The 15,878-nt window shown below is 37.4% G+C and overlaps 1 protein-coding gene across 1 annotated transcript in view; it reads left to right on the top strand.

Annotated features, from left to right (window-relative positions):
* Nucleotides 1–15,878, top strand: part of LOC144436440 (putative ferric-chelate reductase 1) — a 276,780-nt gene that overhangs the window by 176,578 nt on the left and 84,324 nt on the right. The window contains exon 11 of the mRNA XM_078125238.1: nucleotides 1,485–1,589. Within this exon, the coding sequence (XP_077981364.1) occupies nucleotides 1,485–1,589 (105 nt within the window). The remainder of the gene's footprint in view (nucleotides 1–1,484; nucleotides 1,590–15,878) is intronic.

Below are 15,878 nucleotides of genomic sequence, written 5' to 3'. Positions count from 1 at the left end.
TTTGAAGAAAGACGAATTCTAAAAAATGCAGGGCTAACATGTACTGTACTGGAGTGTATGTGTATGCATACTAGTACAGGGTTCGAAATAATGGCCTTTTACTTGATTGTGATTTGAAGGCTTGGGCAAGTTGTTTTGAAAAGTACTTGTCCCAAGGGGCAAGTAAAATTTGGTATGATTATTGATCAGGGGTGTGTTTTTGCCTGTGTTCATGCTGTACTTATCAGACACTACACATGTCTGATAGGACTTTGGATACATTGTATAACCATGGTGCCAACAAGTCTGGAAAATTATAACATTGTAGCAATATTGAGAAGACGTCTTTCTTGACTTGACTTTTCAAAACAATCTGGACCAGCTGTCCTTGACAAACTTTGTTTACTCTATCAAAAAAACATACCTGGAATGACCAGTGACTCATTGAATATTGTTCAACAATAGTAAATTACAGCATGATTTTGCAGGTTTTGGGTGTTTGTATCAACTGCAAATTTTGTGGAAGAAAAATAGTTGGTGTGGATGAGGAAGGAAAGAAAATATATAGACATGGTGCAAAAGGAAATACTTAGAAAGATTTTATGTGTTGAAATAAATGTTCATTTTTTATATTGATAGCTTATGAAAGTGCTGAAAAACTTGTGATTATTTTAACAACTACTTTTCACAGGTGGACAAAAAATTGTATGCTATGCTATAGTATGAATATTAATTAAGCCATATTATCTAGGACTCCTGTTTATTGTGGAGAGAACTTTTCAGTACCCACAGAAACTTTCAAAGTGAAATTTTCTGACAATAAACAAAAGAAAGACCAATCGATCACAACAGTGCATTTGTAAGCCACACAAAAATACCCCACTATTTTGAATGGGCAAGCACTTTTTGATTTGGGCAAGTACTTTTTGTTTTCTACTTGCCCAGTGGACAAGCAAAATTTTTTCATTATTTTGACCCATGTAGTAGTACTACTTGTTGGAATGCCCTTGGTGATATTTTGTTTTCGTTTGAGATATTGGTCAAATATGCATGAAAACAGTATCACCAAGTATATTCTACTACATGTTCTATGCATATGCAATGACCCTCATGTACACTCCAGTACAGTACTACAACTTTTATTTTGTCTTTCTTCAAAGTAGGCTTGAGCCTAATTAATGATTTTTATCTCTCCATGTATTTTAACATTGGATAGGACATGTTTAAGATGTCAAATCTAAAACTGAATGCTGTTTTCCAGAAGAAATGTAACACAAGACTTAATCCCTTTGATGGATGCCGCCATTTTGGAAAGTTGTGCCCTCACATCAAGATTCAGAGAAACTGGGATGTGACATGGGTTTTTAGAGGATAATTCCAGGTCTCCGTATCTGATTTAATAGTTTCCAAATTTGACTCCTGTCTCTAGCCCACCCGTGTAAAGTGTACCATATAATAGTTGTTGACCATAACTGCAAGTTGATTACACTTTGTTTATTTTGCAGTTCCACCGGAGTTTGATGATTCTGAATTTACTCTGCTTTATTGTTGCATTTATCCTAATATTCATCTACGTTGGAGGATTTGTCACATTTAATAAGTCATCAGATGTAAGTTGATTAATATTACTTGAAGTGATTAGCTGCTTTCAGGAAATGTCTCATGATGAAATTCTGATATCCAAAGTTTCTAAGCAACAACAATGACAACAACAACAACAACATCCTCATCATCATCATCAACAAACGACCTGAGTTAGTCACCAAAAAAATTATGAAAATTGTATAAGAACTGCTGTGGTTCTTAGAAATCGCTGTTATTAGTAGATGATAAAATGTACATGTGTTTAGCACTACTGAATTGTTATTGCCAGTTTTAGCACTAATTTAGCACTTCAGTAGTGTTACAGGCACGGCAAAGTGTCTGGCTGTCTGTCTGTTTGTCTCTGTCTGTCTGTCTGTCTGTGTGTGTGTGTGTGTGTGTGTGTGTGAACAACTTAAAGTCAAAACTGCTGAACTGATTGCCATGATGATATTTGGTGGGTATATTACCTTGGGTGACTATTTGGGAAATTACACAATGGCTTTAATTGGCATTATTTGTTTTGTCAGCAGAGCTTTTGCAGAATCTATACCTTTCATTTTGTTTCAGTTTATTTCTTCAGACGGATACTGATTAATCTGTCTACTTCTCTATGTTGCATCTGCATGTACTGACACAGTATGATAGATTACATTATGTATTTCAAGTTCAAAAGAATTGTTTGTTTATGAAGTCTTTTAACAGTTATTGCCAGTTTTTTCTATGAAACTCAGTGTGAAATTTGTTCTGTGATATGAATGCTTCCCAGTATAGATACCTTGGATTATGTGTGATGATTTGTTGCCTAAATGCACGTGGACCAACCAATAAGGTTGTTAATTTGACCAGATATTAAAACTCACAAACTGCTAGGCAGTATGGTCTAAAATTTGGAACGTTCTTAGGGGAACGTTCTTAGGGGTGTGTAAATTAATTAAGATTTGTTCATGACATGATGATTCCATCAGTAATATGCAAATTAGTGCTGAAAATATGTCATTTTGGTAAAAATTCTTTAATTCCAAATCTACTACTTAAGCATATAATTATCTCATCTGTAATATGCAAATTAGGCATACAAATGTGAATTTTGATCAAAAACTTATATCTCAAAAAGTACCCAATCGATGAGATTGAAATTTGGTGAGATGTTTCTAGAAGTGATATTATATCTGAAGGTTTTTTTTTAGCACAACTGAACTGAGGTTCATGAGTGCTATAGGGATTGCTCGGGGTCTGTCTGTCTATCTGTCTATCTGTCTGTCTGGATGTGTGTGTGTGTGTGTGTTTGTGTAAACAACTTAAAGTCAAAAACCGCTGAACAAATTGCCATGATATTTGGTGGGTCCATTACCTTGGGTGTCTAGTTGGGAAATTGTTCAAATCAAAATGATCTTACACCGGTTTGTGATTTGGGTAAAAAAATGTGATTTTTGGTCAAAAACCTTAAACTCAAAAACTACTGGGCAGATTGGGCTGAAATTTGGGTGAAACATTTTTCAGTGTGTTTTTACTAAATAAGAATTGTTCATGATATTATGGTCCCATCAATGATAAGCAAATTAGGGCTAAAAATGTGTCTTTTTGGTCAAAAATCTCTAATTCCAAAACCACTGAGCAGATTGGGCTGAAATTTAATGGGAATGCATCTGGGGATGTCTGGACATGGAAATATTAAGCATACAATGATTCCATGAGTGATTTGCAAATCAGGTGTAAAAATGTTAATTTTTGGTCCAAAACTTTTATCTCAAAAAGTACTTGGTCAGTGAGTCTGAAACGTGGTGAGATGTTTCTAGAAGTGTCATTCTGCAGATTTTCTTCAAAACATTTTGACAAAATTGGCCCTAGCAACCATAACCACGCCCTTAGCAACAACCAAATGGCAGTATATTTTGGTCAAGTAACATCATCTGGTAGGCAAGTGAGTAAACATTCAAAAAATGTATGCAAATACCCTAGCAACCATGACCACGCCCATAGCAACAGCCAAACGGTGGTGTATTTCACAAAGAGAACAAGGATTCTTAGACAATTGAATAAACATTCAAAAAATGTACGTGAATTTGCCTAGCAACAAGACCATGCCCATAGCAACAGCCAAATAATCATGTATATTGCAAAGATAATATCAGGAATTCATACACAAGTGAACAAAAACATTCAAAAATGTATGCAAATATATCTAGCCCATAGCAACAGTCAAATGATCGCATATATGGATAAACATTTTTAAAAATGTACAGTCGTGCTACAATGCCATTGGCGGTATTTTTTAAAAATATTTTGACACAATTGGCCCTAGTAGCCATGACCATGCCCTTCACAACAACCGAATGGCAGTATATTTTGCTTTATAAATAACATCATGATCTGGTAGGCAAGTGAGTAAACATTCAAAAATGTATTCAAATATCCTTAGCAACTATGATCATGCCCTTAGCAGCAGCCAATTGTGTCTACACAAAGATAACAACAGGGTTTCTTACACAAGTGAAGGAACATTCAAACTATGTATTCAAATATCCTTAAACAACTATGATTACACCCTTAGCAACAGCCAATTGTGTATATCACAAAGATAACAACAGGGATTAATAGATAACTGAATAAACATTCAAAAAATGTTTGTAAATGTGCCTAGCAACAAGACCACACCTATAGCAACAGCCATATAATGATGTATATTATAATAATAATAATAATTATTATTATTACAAGTGAAGGGGTTTAATATTATATAATAATAAAAAAATATTAGGAAGAGGTTACTACATCACTAGTTGAACTTCGCATATCCAGAGCCACGTTTACATGTACACACACCCCATCTAGTGTTGTCGACCTACACCACTTAGGTGATACTTGCTAAAATGTCACCGAAATGAACAAAATGTTACGTTCTAATTCCCAATTATAGAATTCTAATCGAGACAAAAATGGTCTGATATTTTCATACCCACGAACTTACAAAGATCGAATGAGAAAGGGCTTCATGATATGACAACACGTGACACAATGTAATAACATGTAGTTTCAATGTGGGCGAGTCCACTCTTCATGGATGGAATCGGAAAGGCCATGACAAAGTCTAAGGGCATGATCTTCCCTCTCTAGTGACATGAAGCAGTTTCCATGGTTTCATTGTCTTTCTAAAAATAGCCTGTGCTAACTGTAGGCCTACTGTGGCATGGTGCCGCATCATCTGCGACTATTTTTGTCTTGTAAACTAAAATTTTAACACGCTGAAGAGAACTATGTCTAGACATGTCTGACAGTGCGAGTTTTTGTTTTGTTTTGTTTTGTTTTGTTTTGCTTGTTTCTTTGTTTGTTTTTTGATGAGGGAGCTATTGACTACTGTGCTGTGCCCACATGAACTTGTGTTTGTCACGATACAGTAATTTTCCACTAAGGTAGACAGAACAATGGCAACACTGAATTGCAACATCAGTATTGCGTCTTTTTAGTACGTTGATTGCGACATAGACATGGTATATCCAGAGGTATATCACTATATGTTATGTATCAAAATAAAAACGATCTGCTCTCTGTACTACTACTCTGCTGGAAAACAAGACTTACAATTGGACTATGCATTATCATTCCAAAAAAAGTACTCATGATCATATTGAACATATTTTATGAAGCTAACTTGCGTTCTTTATTAGTTCAAACACAATTTTCAAGGCATTTACATTTGTTTTCCATCACTTCATTTTTGATCATGGGCCACACCCATGGGGAACTCCAGTAAATTGATCAAGAAAGCCGGTAACATTTACATGTACATGATTTACTGACCTTTAAATAGGCCGAGTCTGCTGACAGGCGCCTGTTACCACAGGCGTGACCTTTACTTGAAAATGGAGTCGATTATGTTGTTTCGGTGGTCAAATACACGTTCTTACTATCCTTGACATTGATTAACTAAACATATTCACTCCTCAAAACTGTTAGGGACCGGTCAGTTTCTTCGGCCTGGGGGGGGGGGGGGGCGGTGGATTGGTAGGGGGGGGGGTCACCCTGTTTTTGAAATTGGCAGTAGGGGGGTCATGCTGTTTTGAAAATTGTGGAAGGGGGGGGGGGGGTCATTGTGTTTCAGATAGTGATGGAAGAAAAAAATCCTTTCTACAATGGCATATAGCCTTGTCTGAAATGTGGTACATGTCAATATTTGTTCTTGTCCCTGTTTCTTACATGAATTCGTTAACATTACTTATTAGTTCAAACCTAACTATACATATTCATATACATTGTACATGTACCGGTATTACCTAGCTACCACACTAGTTACAGAACATGTCATGTAAATGCTTGGCTGTTTCACAATCAATGCTTCACTTATATTGCAGTTTGGGGCAAAAGTGAACTTGAAGGTTTCGTAATGGTAATTTTCATAGGTAGTTTATAAATGAAGTTAATCTAAATTGTTCTACTCGTCATTCTATTGACACTACAAATCACCACATCTCATCAGATTCCAGTTACTATTATACACTAGGTATGACCACCTAAAGTTCTCTAACATACCGGTGACTTTATTATACATGCAATATTAATGCCCCTATATACTAATGTTACGTGTCCATTTTATGTGATATGAGAAACTCATTTAAAAACGTTTTACATTTAGCTTTTCGAAGCTTGGAAATATTACCTCAAAGGTTATGAATAACCTAAACATTGCCTTAGTATCTCAAGCAAAAAACTCCAGATCTGCCAGGGGGAAAACCCCAAGGACTCCCTCACCCCCAGAGGTCACTCATACATTCAACCAACAATCAGATGCACCAACAACCTTTTTACTGTCATAATGGTATTAAACTTTTCTTAAATATTTTCACCCTCTTCTAATTTGATATGATATTGTCTTTTCAAGATCTGAAACGTTTGCCAAGATAGTCTAAAATTACCTTAAACTCCAAATCTCCCCTACCAATGATACTACCATTATAGATGTGCTGACCTTTACTACATGTATATAATGATGCCATTTAAACTTTTTATGAACATATTTCAACCCTTAGTGTAAGTTATAAAGAATAGTTTCTGATACTTGCTGTCTTTTTTAAGCATGGATTAAGTTATTGCTTGAAAGGGTCTGAATGGCCTAAATATTGGCTTTAAGAGTAAAAATCCTCCAGGGTTTCTAGAGGGAGACCCCCTCAGACCCCCCACATGAGGTGGACATATTCCATTCTCAAGCTATTCCCCTCTTACTGTCAAGATGCTATCAAAGTATATTTCAAAAGTATTTCAACCCTATGTAGTTGCTTTTAACATGTTGGTGTTGTCTTGTAAGGCTTGGAAATTATTGTCTGAAAGGGTCTGAATAGTCTCAAAATTGACTTTTCAGAGTTAAAAACCTCCAGGGCTTCTAGGGGGAGACCCCCTAGGACCCCCCCCCCCCCCACACACATGAGGTGTACACATCCTAGTCTCAAGATCTTCCCCCTACCTCTTACTGTCAAGATCCTATCAAACTATATTTCAAAAATATTTCAACTTTATGTAGTTGCATTTTACATGTTGGTGCTGTCTTGTAAAGCTTGGAAATTATTTTCTGATAATGCCTGAATAGTCTCAAAATTGACTTTTCAGAGGTAAAAACCTCCTGGGCTTCTAGGGAGAGACCCCCTAGGACCTCCAAAAGAGATGTACATATTCCCTTCTCGAGCTTTCCTACCTTTCACTGCCAAGATGCTATTAAACTCCTTTTCGAATATTTAATTATAAATATGATAGTGCTAACCCGGGATCTTATAAAGTAGATGCAAGACAGTCCAGCAGTCCACACTGAGTCACGATAAAAAAATACCTGTCATGCGAATATTATATATATGGGGGGGGGGGGGGGGTAATGTTTTAGAATTAAGTGATAGGGGGGGGGGGGGTCAGCCTGTTTTTTTGGTTTTACAGATAGGGGGGGGGGATCAGTGACTTTTTGTCGGCCTGATTTAAGAATCCACCCCCCCAGACTGGAGAAACTGACCGGTCCCTTACATGTAATTCACATGTGATAGCTTGTGTTTTCCCCAACAACAGCGACTTGTGTCAGGTACGTATGTACCATAGCATGGATGTATCTATTAAATAGGGATGTGGCTGCATGTACCATGAAGGACACGATCAATGTGCAATGGGTAAATCTAAAATCTAAAGTTGTTGCATCAGTAAAAGTCATTATTGTGATGGCTAAGTCTAGTGCGTATAGTTTTTAGGGTGTTGTGTATTTATGTTCATTGAGCACGATTGAAACTGAGGAACAAGTGAAATGCACATAAAATCGAAAGTGCTTATGCGGGTTGGGGTAGGAAACGCAGTCAAGGCATGGTAGTAACCACAGTCTGTGTATTAATGCACATGTTGACATGACCTGTATTACACGTAGACAGAAGTGTAGTTCTCAACTTGTCATGCTATACTGCAATTAGCTGCAATAATTGTACCGTCTTGGTGAGGTTTTGAGGTTTTTTAGTCCCCGCGGACGAAGTCCGGAACAGGGACTTATGGATTGGGTTCCGTCTGTCCGTCCGTCCGTGCGTCCGTCCGCAGCCGTTTCTTGGAGATGCCTGGACGGATTTTTTTCAAACTTGGTACAGGGGCAACATGCTATGGCATACATATGCACGTCAATTTGTTTTATGATACGATCCAATATGGCCGCCTAGCAGCCATTTTGTTTGCGAATTTTCCCAGTCTAAAGCCATAACTCAGACATGCTTTAACAGATCTCATTCAAAGTTGGTATTAGGACAGTGTTCTATAACATACATGTGCATATTCATTTTTATCATGATACGATCCAATATGGCTGCCTAGCAGCCATTTTGTTTGCAAATTTTCCCTGTCTAAAGCCTTAACTCATACATGCTTGAACAGATCTCATTCAAAGTTGGTATTAGGACAGTGTTCTATGACATACATGTGCACATTCATTGTTGTCATGATACGATCCAATATGGCTGCCTAGCAGCCATTTTGTTTGCGAATTTTCCATGTCCAAAGCCATAACTCAGACATGCTTGAACAGATCTCATTCAAAGTTGGTATTAGGACAGTGTTCTATGACATACATGTGCATATCCATTTTCATCATGACATGATCCAATATGGCTGCCTGGCAGCCATTTTGTTTGCTAATTTTCCATGTCCAAAGCCATAACTCAGACATGCTTGAACAGATCTCATTCAAAATTGGTATTAGCACAGTGTTCTATGACATACATGTGCTTATCCATTTTCATCGTGATACGATCCAATAGGGCTGCCTGGCAGCCATTTTGTTTGCGAATTTTCCATGTCCAAAGCCATAACTCAGACATGCTTGAACAGATCTCATTCAAAGTTGGTATTAGGACAGTGTTCTATGACATACATGTGCATATTCATTGTTGTCGTGATACGATCCAATATGGCCGCCTGGCAGCCATTTTATTTGCAAATTTTCCATGTCCAAAGCCATAACTCAGACATGCTTGAACAGGTCCCCCCCCCCATACCCGACCCATCCTTTATTGTTGAATGGTTTATTCCATCATGTCATCTTGAAGAGTAGGCATATTCCATGTCGAACAGACACAACATATCTAAGTCTGTTTGATTTAGGTTCAGAAGTGTTGTTGCATGATCAGAGTAGTTATATCAAGAAAATGACAACATAAACTGCCAGTACCTTAAAACCCAATCATAGCGGGGACTGTGTCATTCTCAATGACTTGTTTCGTCTATTTTGGTGACTTTTTATGTTTTAGTGTTTAACCCGCACCTAACGCTGCAATTCCTAGTGCAGGGATTCCAATCAGCTGATGCGATGCAGATCGGTATCGCACGTATCAATCCCTATTTTCGCCAAAATATCGACCTACCTACGGAAAATCTGACATTTCCTAACCGCAACAATTCTTAGGAATACCTCGCAGCACAATCGATGCCCTAATCTGCCCTTTCCCCCATCAGAAACGGCCACCGAAAATGCGAAACTAGACAATTTTGTAAACTTTTGCGGCTATGAGATCTCGGCAAATGTACCGCGTGATCAACGACCTTTGTTTTCAAAATTGGCTTGTTGTTATACTGCAATATACAGTGAAGCAAACTGAATCTTTACAACAACAGGTTTAGGTCAAATACGTGTATCTGCCAAGGATACGTTATGTAATCCCCTAGACGTAAATAACGTACCATTCTCCATGTCATCTCAGTTTCATGCTTGCTCAGGATTTAGACATTTTTAGCACAACTGAACTCTCAGTTCTGTTCAGTAGTGCTATAGGGATCGCCCGGCATCTGTGTGTGTGTGTGTGTAAACAACTTAAAGTCAAAAACCGCTCGACTGATTATCATGATATTTGGTGGATTCATTACCTTGGGTGTCTAGTTGGGAAATTGTTCAAATCAATATGATCGCATCACAGGTGTGTGATTTGGGTCAAAAATGTGATTTTTGGTCAAAAAACTTAAACTCATAAACCACTGGGCAGATTGGTGCGAAGTTTGGTGGGAACATTCTTAAGGGGGTGTAAAGTAAGATTTGTTCATGACATGATGATTCCATCAGTGATATGGAAATTAGGGCTAAAAATGTGTCTTTTTGATTAAAAATCTCTAATTCCAAAACTACTGAGCAGATTGGGCTGAAATTTAATGGGAATGCATCTAGGGATGTATGGACGAGGAAATATTAAGTATACAATGATTCCATGAGTGATATGCAAATCAGGTGTAAAAATGTTCATTTTTGGTCAAAAACTTATATCTCAAAAAGTATGTGGTCACTGAGTCTGAAACTTGGTGAGATGTTGCTTAAAGTGTTATTCTGCAGATTTTCTTCAAAACATTTTGACAAAATTGGCCCTAGCGACCATGACCACGCCCTTAGCAACAACCAAATAGCAGAATATTTTGGTCAAATAACAACATCATCTGGTAGGCAAGTGAGTAAACATTCAAAAAATGTATGCAAATACCCTAGCAACCATGACCACGCCCATAGCAACAGCCAAACGGTCGTGTATTTCACAAAGATAACAGAGATTAATAGACAATTGAATAAACATTCAAAAAAATTATGTAAATATGCCTAGCAACAAGACCACGCCCATAGCAACAGACAAATAATCATGTATATTGCAAAGATAACAACAGGAATAGAAAGACAAATGAATAAACATTCAAAAAATGTATGCAAATATCCTAGTAACCATGACCACGCCCATAGCAACAGCCAAATGGTGGTGTATTTCACAAAGATAACAATGGGGTTTAATAGACAATTGAATAAACATTCAAACAATGTATGTAAATTTGCCTAGCAACAAGACCACGCCCATAGCAACAGCCAAATGATCACGTATATTGCAAAGACAATATCAGGAATTCATACACAAGTGAACAAAAACATACACAAATGTATGCAAATATATCTAACAACATGACCATGCCCATAGCAACAGCCAAATGATAGCATTTATTGTAAAGATAGCAACATGGTTGGATAGGCAACTGGATAGTTATTCAGCAAATGAACACCTATTGTTAGCATGGACTAGCATATGGATAAACATTTTTAAAAACTGTACAGTTGTGCTACAACGCCATTGGCGGTATTTTTCAAACTTAATACAGGGGCAACATACTATGGCATACATATGCATGTCAATTTGTTTCATTATACGATCCAATATGGCCGCCTAACAACCATTTTGTTTGTGAATTTTCCCTGTCCAAAACCATAACTCAGACATGCTTGAACAGATCTCATTCAATGATAGCATTAGCACAGTGTTCTATGACATACATGTGCATATCCATTTTCGCCGTGATACAATCCGATATGGCTGCCTGGCAGCCATTTTATTGGTGCAGTTTTCATGTCCAAAGCCATAACTCAGACATGTTTGAACAGGTCCCCCCCCTCCGTACTCAGCCCATCCTTTATTGTTGAATGGTTTATTCCATGACATTATCTTGAAGAGTAAGCATGTTCCATGTCCAACGAGCAGAGACAACATATCTCAGTCTGTTTGATTTAGGTTCACAAGTGTTGTTGCGTGATCAGAGTAGTGATATCCAAGAGCATTCATGTGAACTGGGAGCACCATTGGACATCTTTTGATTGATATTATTATTATTTATTATATCAAGATATCGAATTGTAATTTTTTGTGTATCAAACTAATTGTATCATCGTTGGGTGCAATGTCTTTACTTGAGATAAGAATCACAGGACCCACCCCCACCCCCCGTACCCAGGGTTTACATCACTTTTTGGTTATAGGGGTCTTGTGACCCAAGGTCTGAAAATTTTGGGGTCACAGCTGGAAATCTAGGGGTCATTCACAAAACCAAGCAATTAATGTCTGTAAGATGGGGAAATAGTACAATGGAGCAATTGAAATAAGCCAGAACAGAATTAAATTGATTTGAATGAAATTGAGAAGGCAAATGAAAATACAAATAATTAATCCCAGTCTTTATTCACCCATGAGATAGGAACTTTGTTTAACACACATTTACATTTTTATCGTTCGTAATTCAAATTCTAGAGATATTGAAAGTACCTGTTCAATGCATTCCTTGAACTCCCTAACAAACCATTTCTGAACATGCATGAAATCGGCATTTATACATGATCGCAAGGGAGATCTTGTTTAGTCATTACATGATTATATCATAACATAAACATGTTAACTGTTCACTGTTGAGTTGAGTATGACAGTGACTATGATATTACATGTACATTGTCACTCATCTCTTGAGATTTCCTTCCGTTTGTTACCTGACAGTCTGTAGTAAAGTCCAACTTCATGGACAACAAACAAACACTGTTTATGTGACTTCTAGAGTCTTGATTTCATGTAAGAGTTGAGTTTCTGAAATTTGAACACCCTTCAGAAAAAGATTTTTTTTTCGTTTTGCTTTGAAACAAACATCGCATTCCATGACGTTACGGTCTGACAAGTAACAATCTGATTAAAATACGATGTGTAGATAGGCTATGTTTCTTTTATTCACCTTTACTTCATCATCTTATACATGCGTCGTTTGTCTTCCGGTTGTTACTGGTGAGATAGGCGGTAACACCCAGAAGACAAAATACATACGTAAAAGACGCAATTACAAGGACGCATGGAAGTACAACGTAGCCTATCTACACAACGGATTTTAATCAGATTGGACAAGTGACGACACCATTTAAAATGACTGAGCCACCCATCGTTGAAAGTTCAATCCTTCGTCGGTAAAAAATGTGACTTCTTACTAGTACCACGGCAGAATCTGTGTCAGACAGCCTGCCGCCGCCGAAGAAACTATCGTCTCAGACCAGCGGCCATTTTAAAAACTTCAAAACAATTGGAAATGTTTAACCCCACCAGAAAAAAGTTAACAGTTTGAAAAAGTATCGAAACAAAGCACCGACGCAGTATATATCTTGCTATTGGTGCAAATGGCGACGTCCTGGTGAATAAATAATGAAGTTCCGGAATTTTTCATTTCAAGTTTCTACTGTAATCAGAATCTAATGCAATCACTTCAAACATAGGGGAATGTTATGTCTTGCGCCGAAAGTCTTGTGGCATTCCATATAAAAATCAAATTTGCATAATCCAAATGGGAACTAGTAAGAGAATGAACTAAACTTTCAGTGGCACTTTGAGTGAGATATTTGCATATATGATGCAGATTATACAGGTTATGATGTACTCTTTTGGACATTTGATTTACATGGCATTCCATTGACAGATTGGAATCCAACCAACCACCAAGGTTGCGTACATGGTCTACCACTTTGATTTCATCATTACCAATTGTGACATAGTCAAAGTTTACTCTAGCTAGTTGTTGTCTGATACCAAAGAGACCTCCGTTTTGTTCTCATTTAATTTCAGTTTGTGATCCAACATCCACCTTTGAATGTCCACAATACAATTTTCAACAGACTGGACAGCGTCAGTCTTATCATCTGTTCGCGGTCTAAACACTTTCAATAGCTGAGTATCATCAGCATAGCCGTGGGAATTATCATGTGATTATTTATTACATTAAAAAGTGAACTAGAATACGCAGAACACCACACATGAGGCCAGCACTTTCAGACAAATTACCCACAATAGAAACTCTGCGAACGATCTGTTAAATATGACTCAAGCCATTTGAGTGTGGTATTGTATATGCCAAAATCATTCTCCATTGTCCTAAGTAAAGTGTTAAGATCAACTGTGTCAAAAGCAGCACTGAGGTCCAGTAAAACCATCAATGCTGCTTGTTGACGACCCATACATTGAAGAATGTCAGACATCATCCTACAGAGTGTAGTTTCAGTACTATGAAATTGTCTATAAGTTGACTGATTAGCCGGTAGAGAAGCAATGACTTGCATGTGAGCGGTGAATTGATCGACAACTATGCGTTCGACTAATTTTGAGATGAAGCTGAGATTACTGACTGGTCTGTAATTGGATAAGTTTGTCTTGGCATGTCTTTTTTATCAGTGGTGTGACAATTGCATCTTTCCAAGAATCAGTAAATATACCATTACAAAGAGAGCAGTTAGTCATTCTGGTGATAATGGGCAGCAGAGTATCAACACATTCTTTCAGTAACCAAGTTGGAATGGGGTCACTTATGCATTGCTTTGACAGAGCCTTTAGAATGTAATGCCTTACTTCATCAGATGTCACAGGTGTGAAACATTCTAACTTATTTTCAACCATCCTTGTTGCACAGTGGTTCATTTGTGGTGATTGTCCAGACCGATTGTCTAACTTGTCCCTTATGTTATTGACTTTATTGATGAAAATGTGATTAAACGAGTTTGCAAGTTCAGACTTTGACTCATGATCAGGCATCGGTGTCTTTCTGGCTTCAGTAGAGAAGTAACGATACTATAGAGTTTGTTCTGATCACCTTGACATTCAGATACTTTGGTAGAGTAATAATTAACATGGGCACTCTCTAGTTTGTTCGTCATTCAATTTCGAAGTTGCTTAAAAAAATTAGTCGGCTAATCACAGTTTGCTGCTTTCTCCATTTTCTATCTGCCCATTTCCTCAGTCGCCTGGTAATTATAATTTGATCGTCAATCCATGGTAGTTGTGGTCTTTCAGTTATTTGCCGCATTTTCACAGGAGCGTGTTTATCTATCAGTTCTCTCAGTATAGAGTTGTAAGTGGAAACCAAAGTGTCTAAATACTGACTAGACAGAAAGTCTTAATCACATAGCTGCGATGCTAAAATATCATTTTTGAATACCAATTTATCCATCTTTCGGTAAGGTCGGAATTTGACTGACTTTACCTCAACGTGTCAACTGATCTTGCCAAGATTCGTTGTAACAAAATAATGATCAGAAATGAAATGATCGCTAATAGGTAGAGAGATACCAAGCCTGTCATCATCCCTTGTTATAATCAGGTCAAGCGTGTTTCCTGATTTATTGGTAGGATTAGATACGTGTTGAATGAGATCTCTTGTAAAACAAATGTCATTGAACTTAGTAGCAAACTGATCTTGTGTGTTGTTAACATGAATGTTAAAATCGCCACATATTACGATGGATTCATTGCAGTCTATGATGGTGCCAAGATGGTTTTCGAATTCTTCTAGAAAGACGTTAGTATTGAGGTCGATATATTGTGATCAGCTTGATCTTTCCTTCTTTATTGGATAACTTGCCATTCTGCATAATTATTCAAAAGATTGTTTCTCTCCAACTCAGATCTTATCAACTTTAAACAAATCCTGACGATAAACAACAGCAAGTCCTCCGCCAGTTCTTTTTTGTTGCGGATGGTCTTTAATACTATACATAGGTGGAACACAGGCTGATTTGATGGCTGTGTCATTATCTTTCAACCATGTCTCTGTTATTATACAAAAGTCAATGTTTTCCTGTACAAGATGGTCTCTGAAAATCTGGCACTTGCTTTTAAATTGACCTTACATTAACTGCTGCCAACTTGACAGTATTTAAAATCCCTTTTGGTTGAACAGTTTTGACATCGGGATAGAGTAAGTTTTTTAATCTCACCCCATTGTTCACATCCCATGGTCTATCTCTCTGTTTTCTGCCAGCTCTTGTACCTCTATATCGTCTAAGGATACCAGTTTTCATTAGTTTGTGAAATAGGCAACTTGGAATTCTTGCAGGTGTTCTCAGTGCATGCAATGTCTCATTTGAATACCAAATTTTGGAATTTGGGTTGGGTCCATTGAATTATTCTACAGCAGAATCCACCATATTCGTTCGTCTTCAACTGTATGAGCAATTTGATCGATTTCTCTCCAAATATGACACTCCGATAATGACAATTTGC

Source organism: Glandiceps talaboti, chromosome 6 (assembly GCF_964340395.1).
Source record: "Glandiceps talaboti chromosome 6, keGlaTala1.1, whole genome shotgun sequence".
Lineage (NCBI taxonomy): Eukaryota > Metazoa > Hemichordata > Enteropneusta > Spengelidae > Glandiceps > Glandiceps talaboti.
The sequence above is the reverse complement of the archived record's forward strand: the minus strand, read 5'-3'. Positions and strand labels throughout refer to the sequence as shown.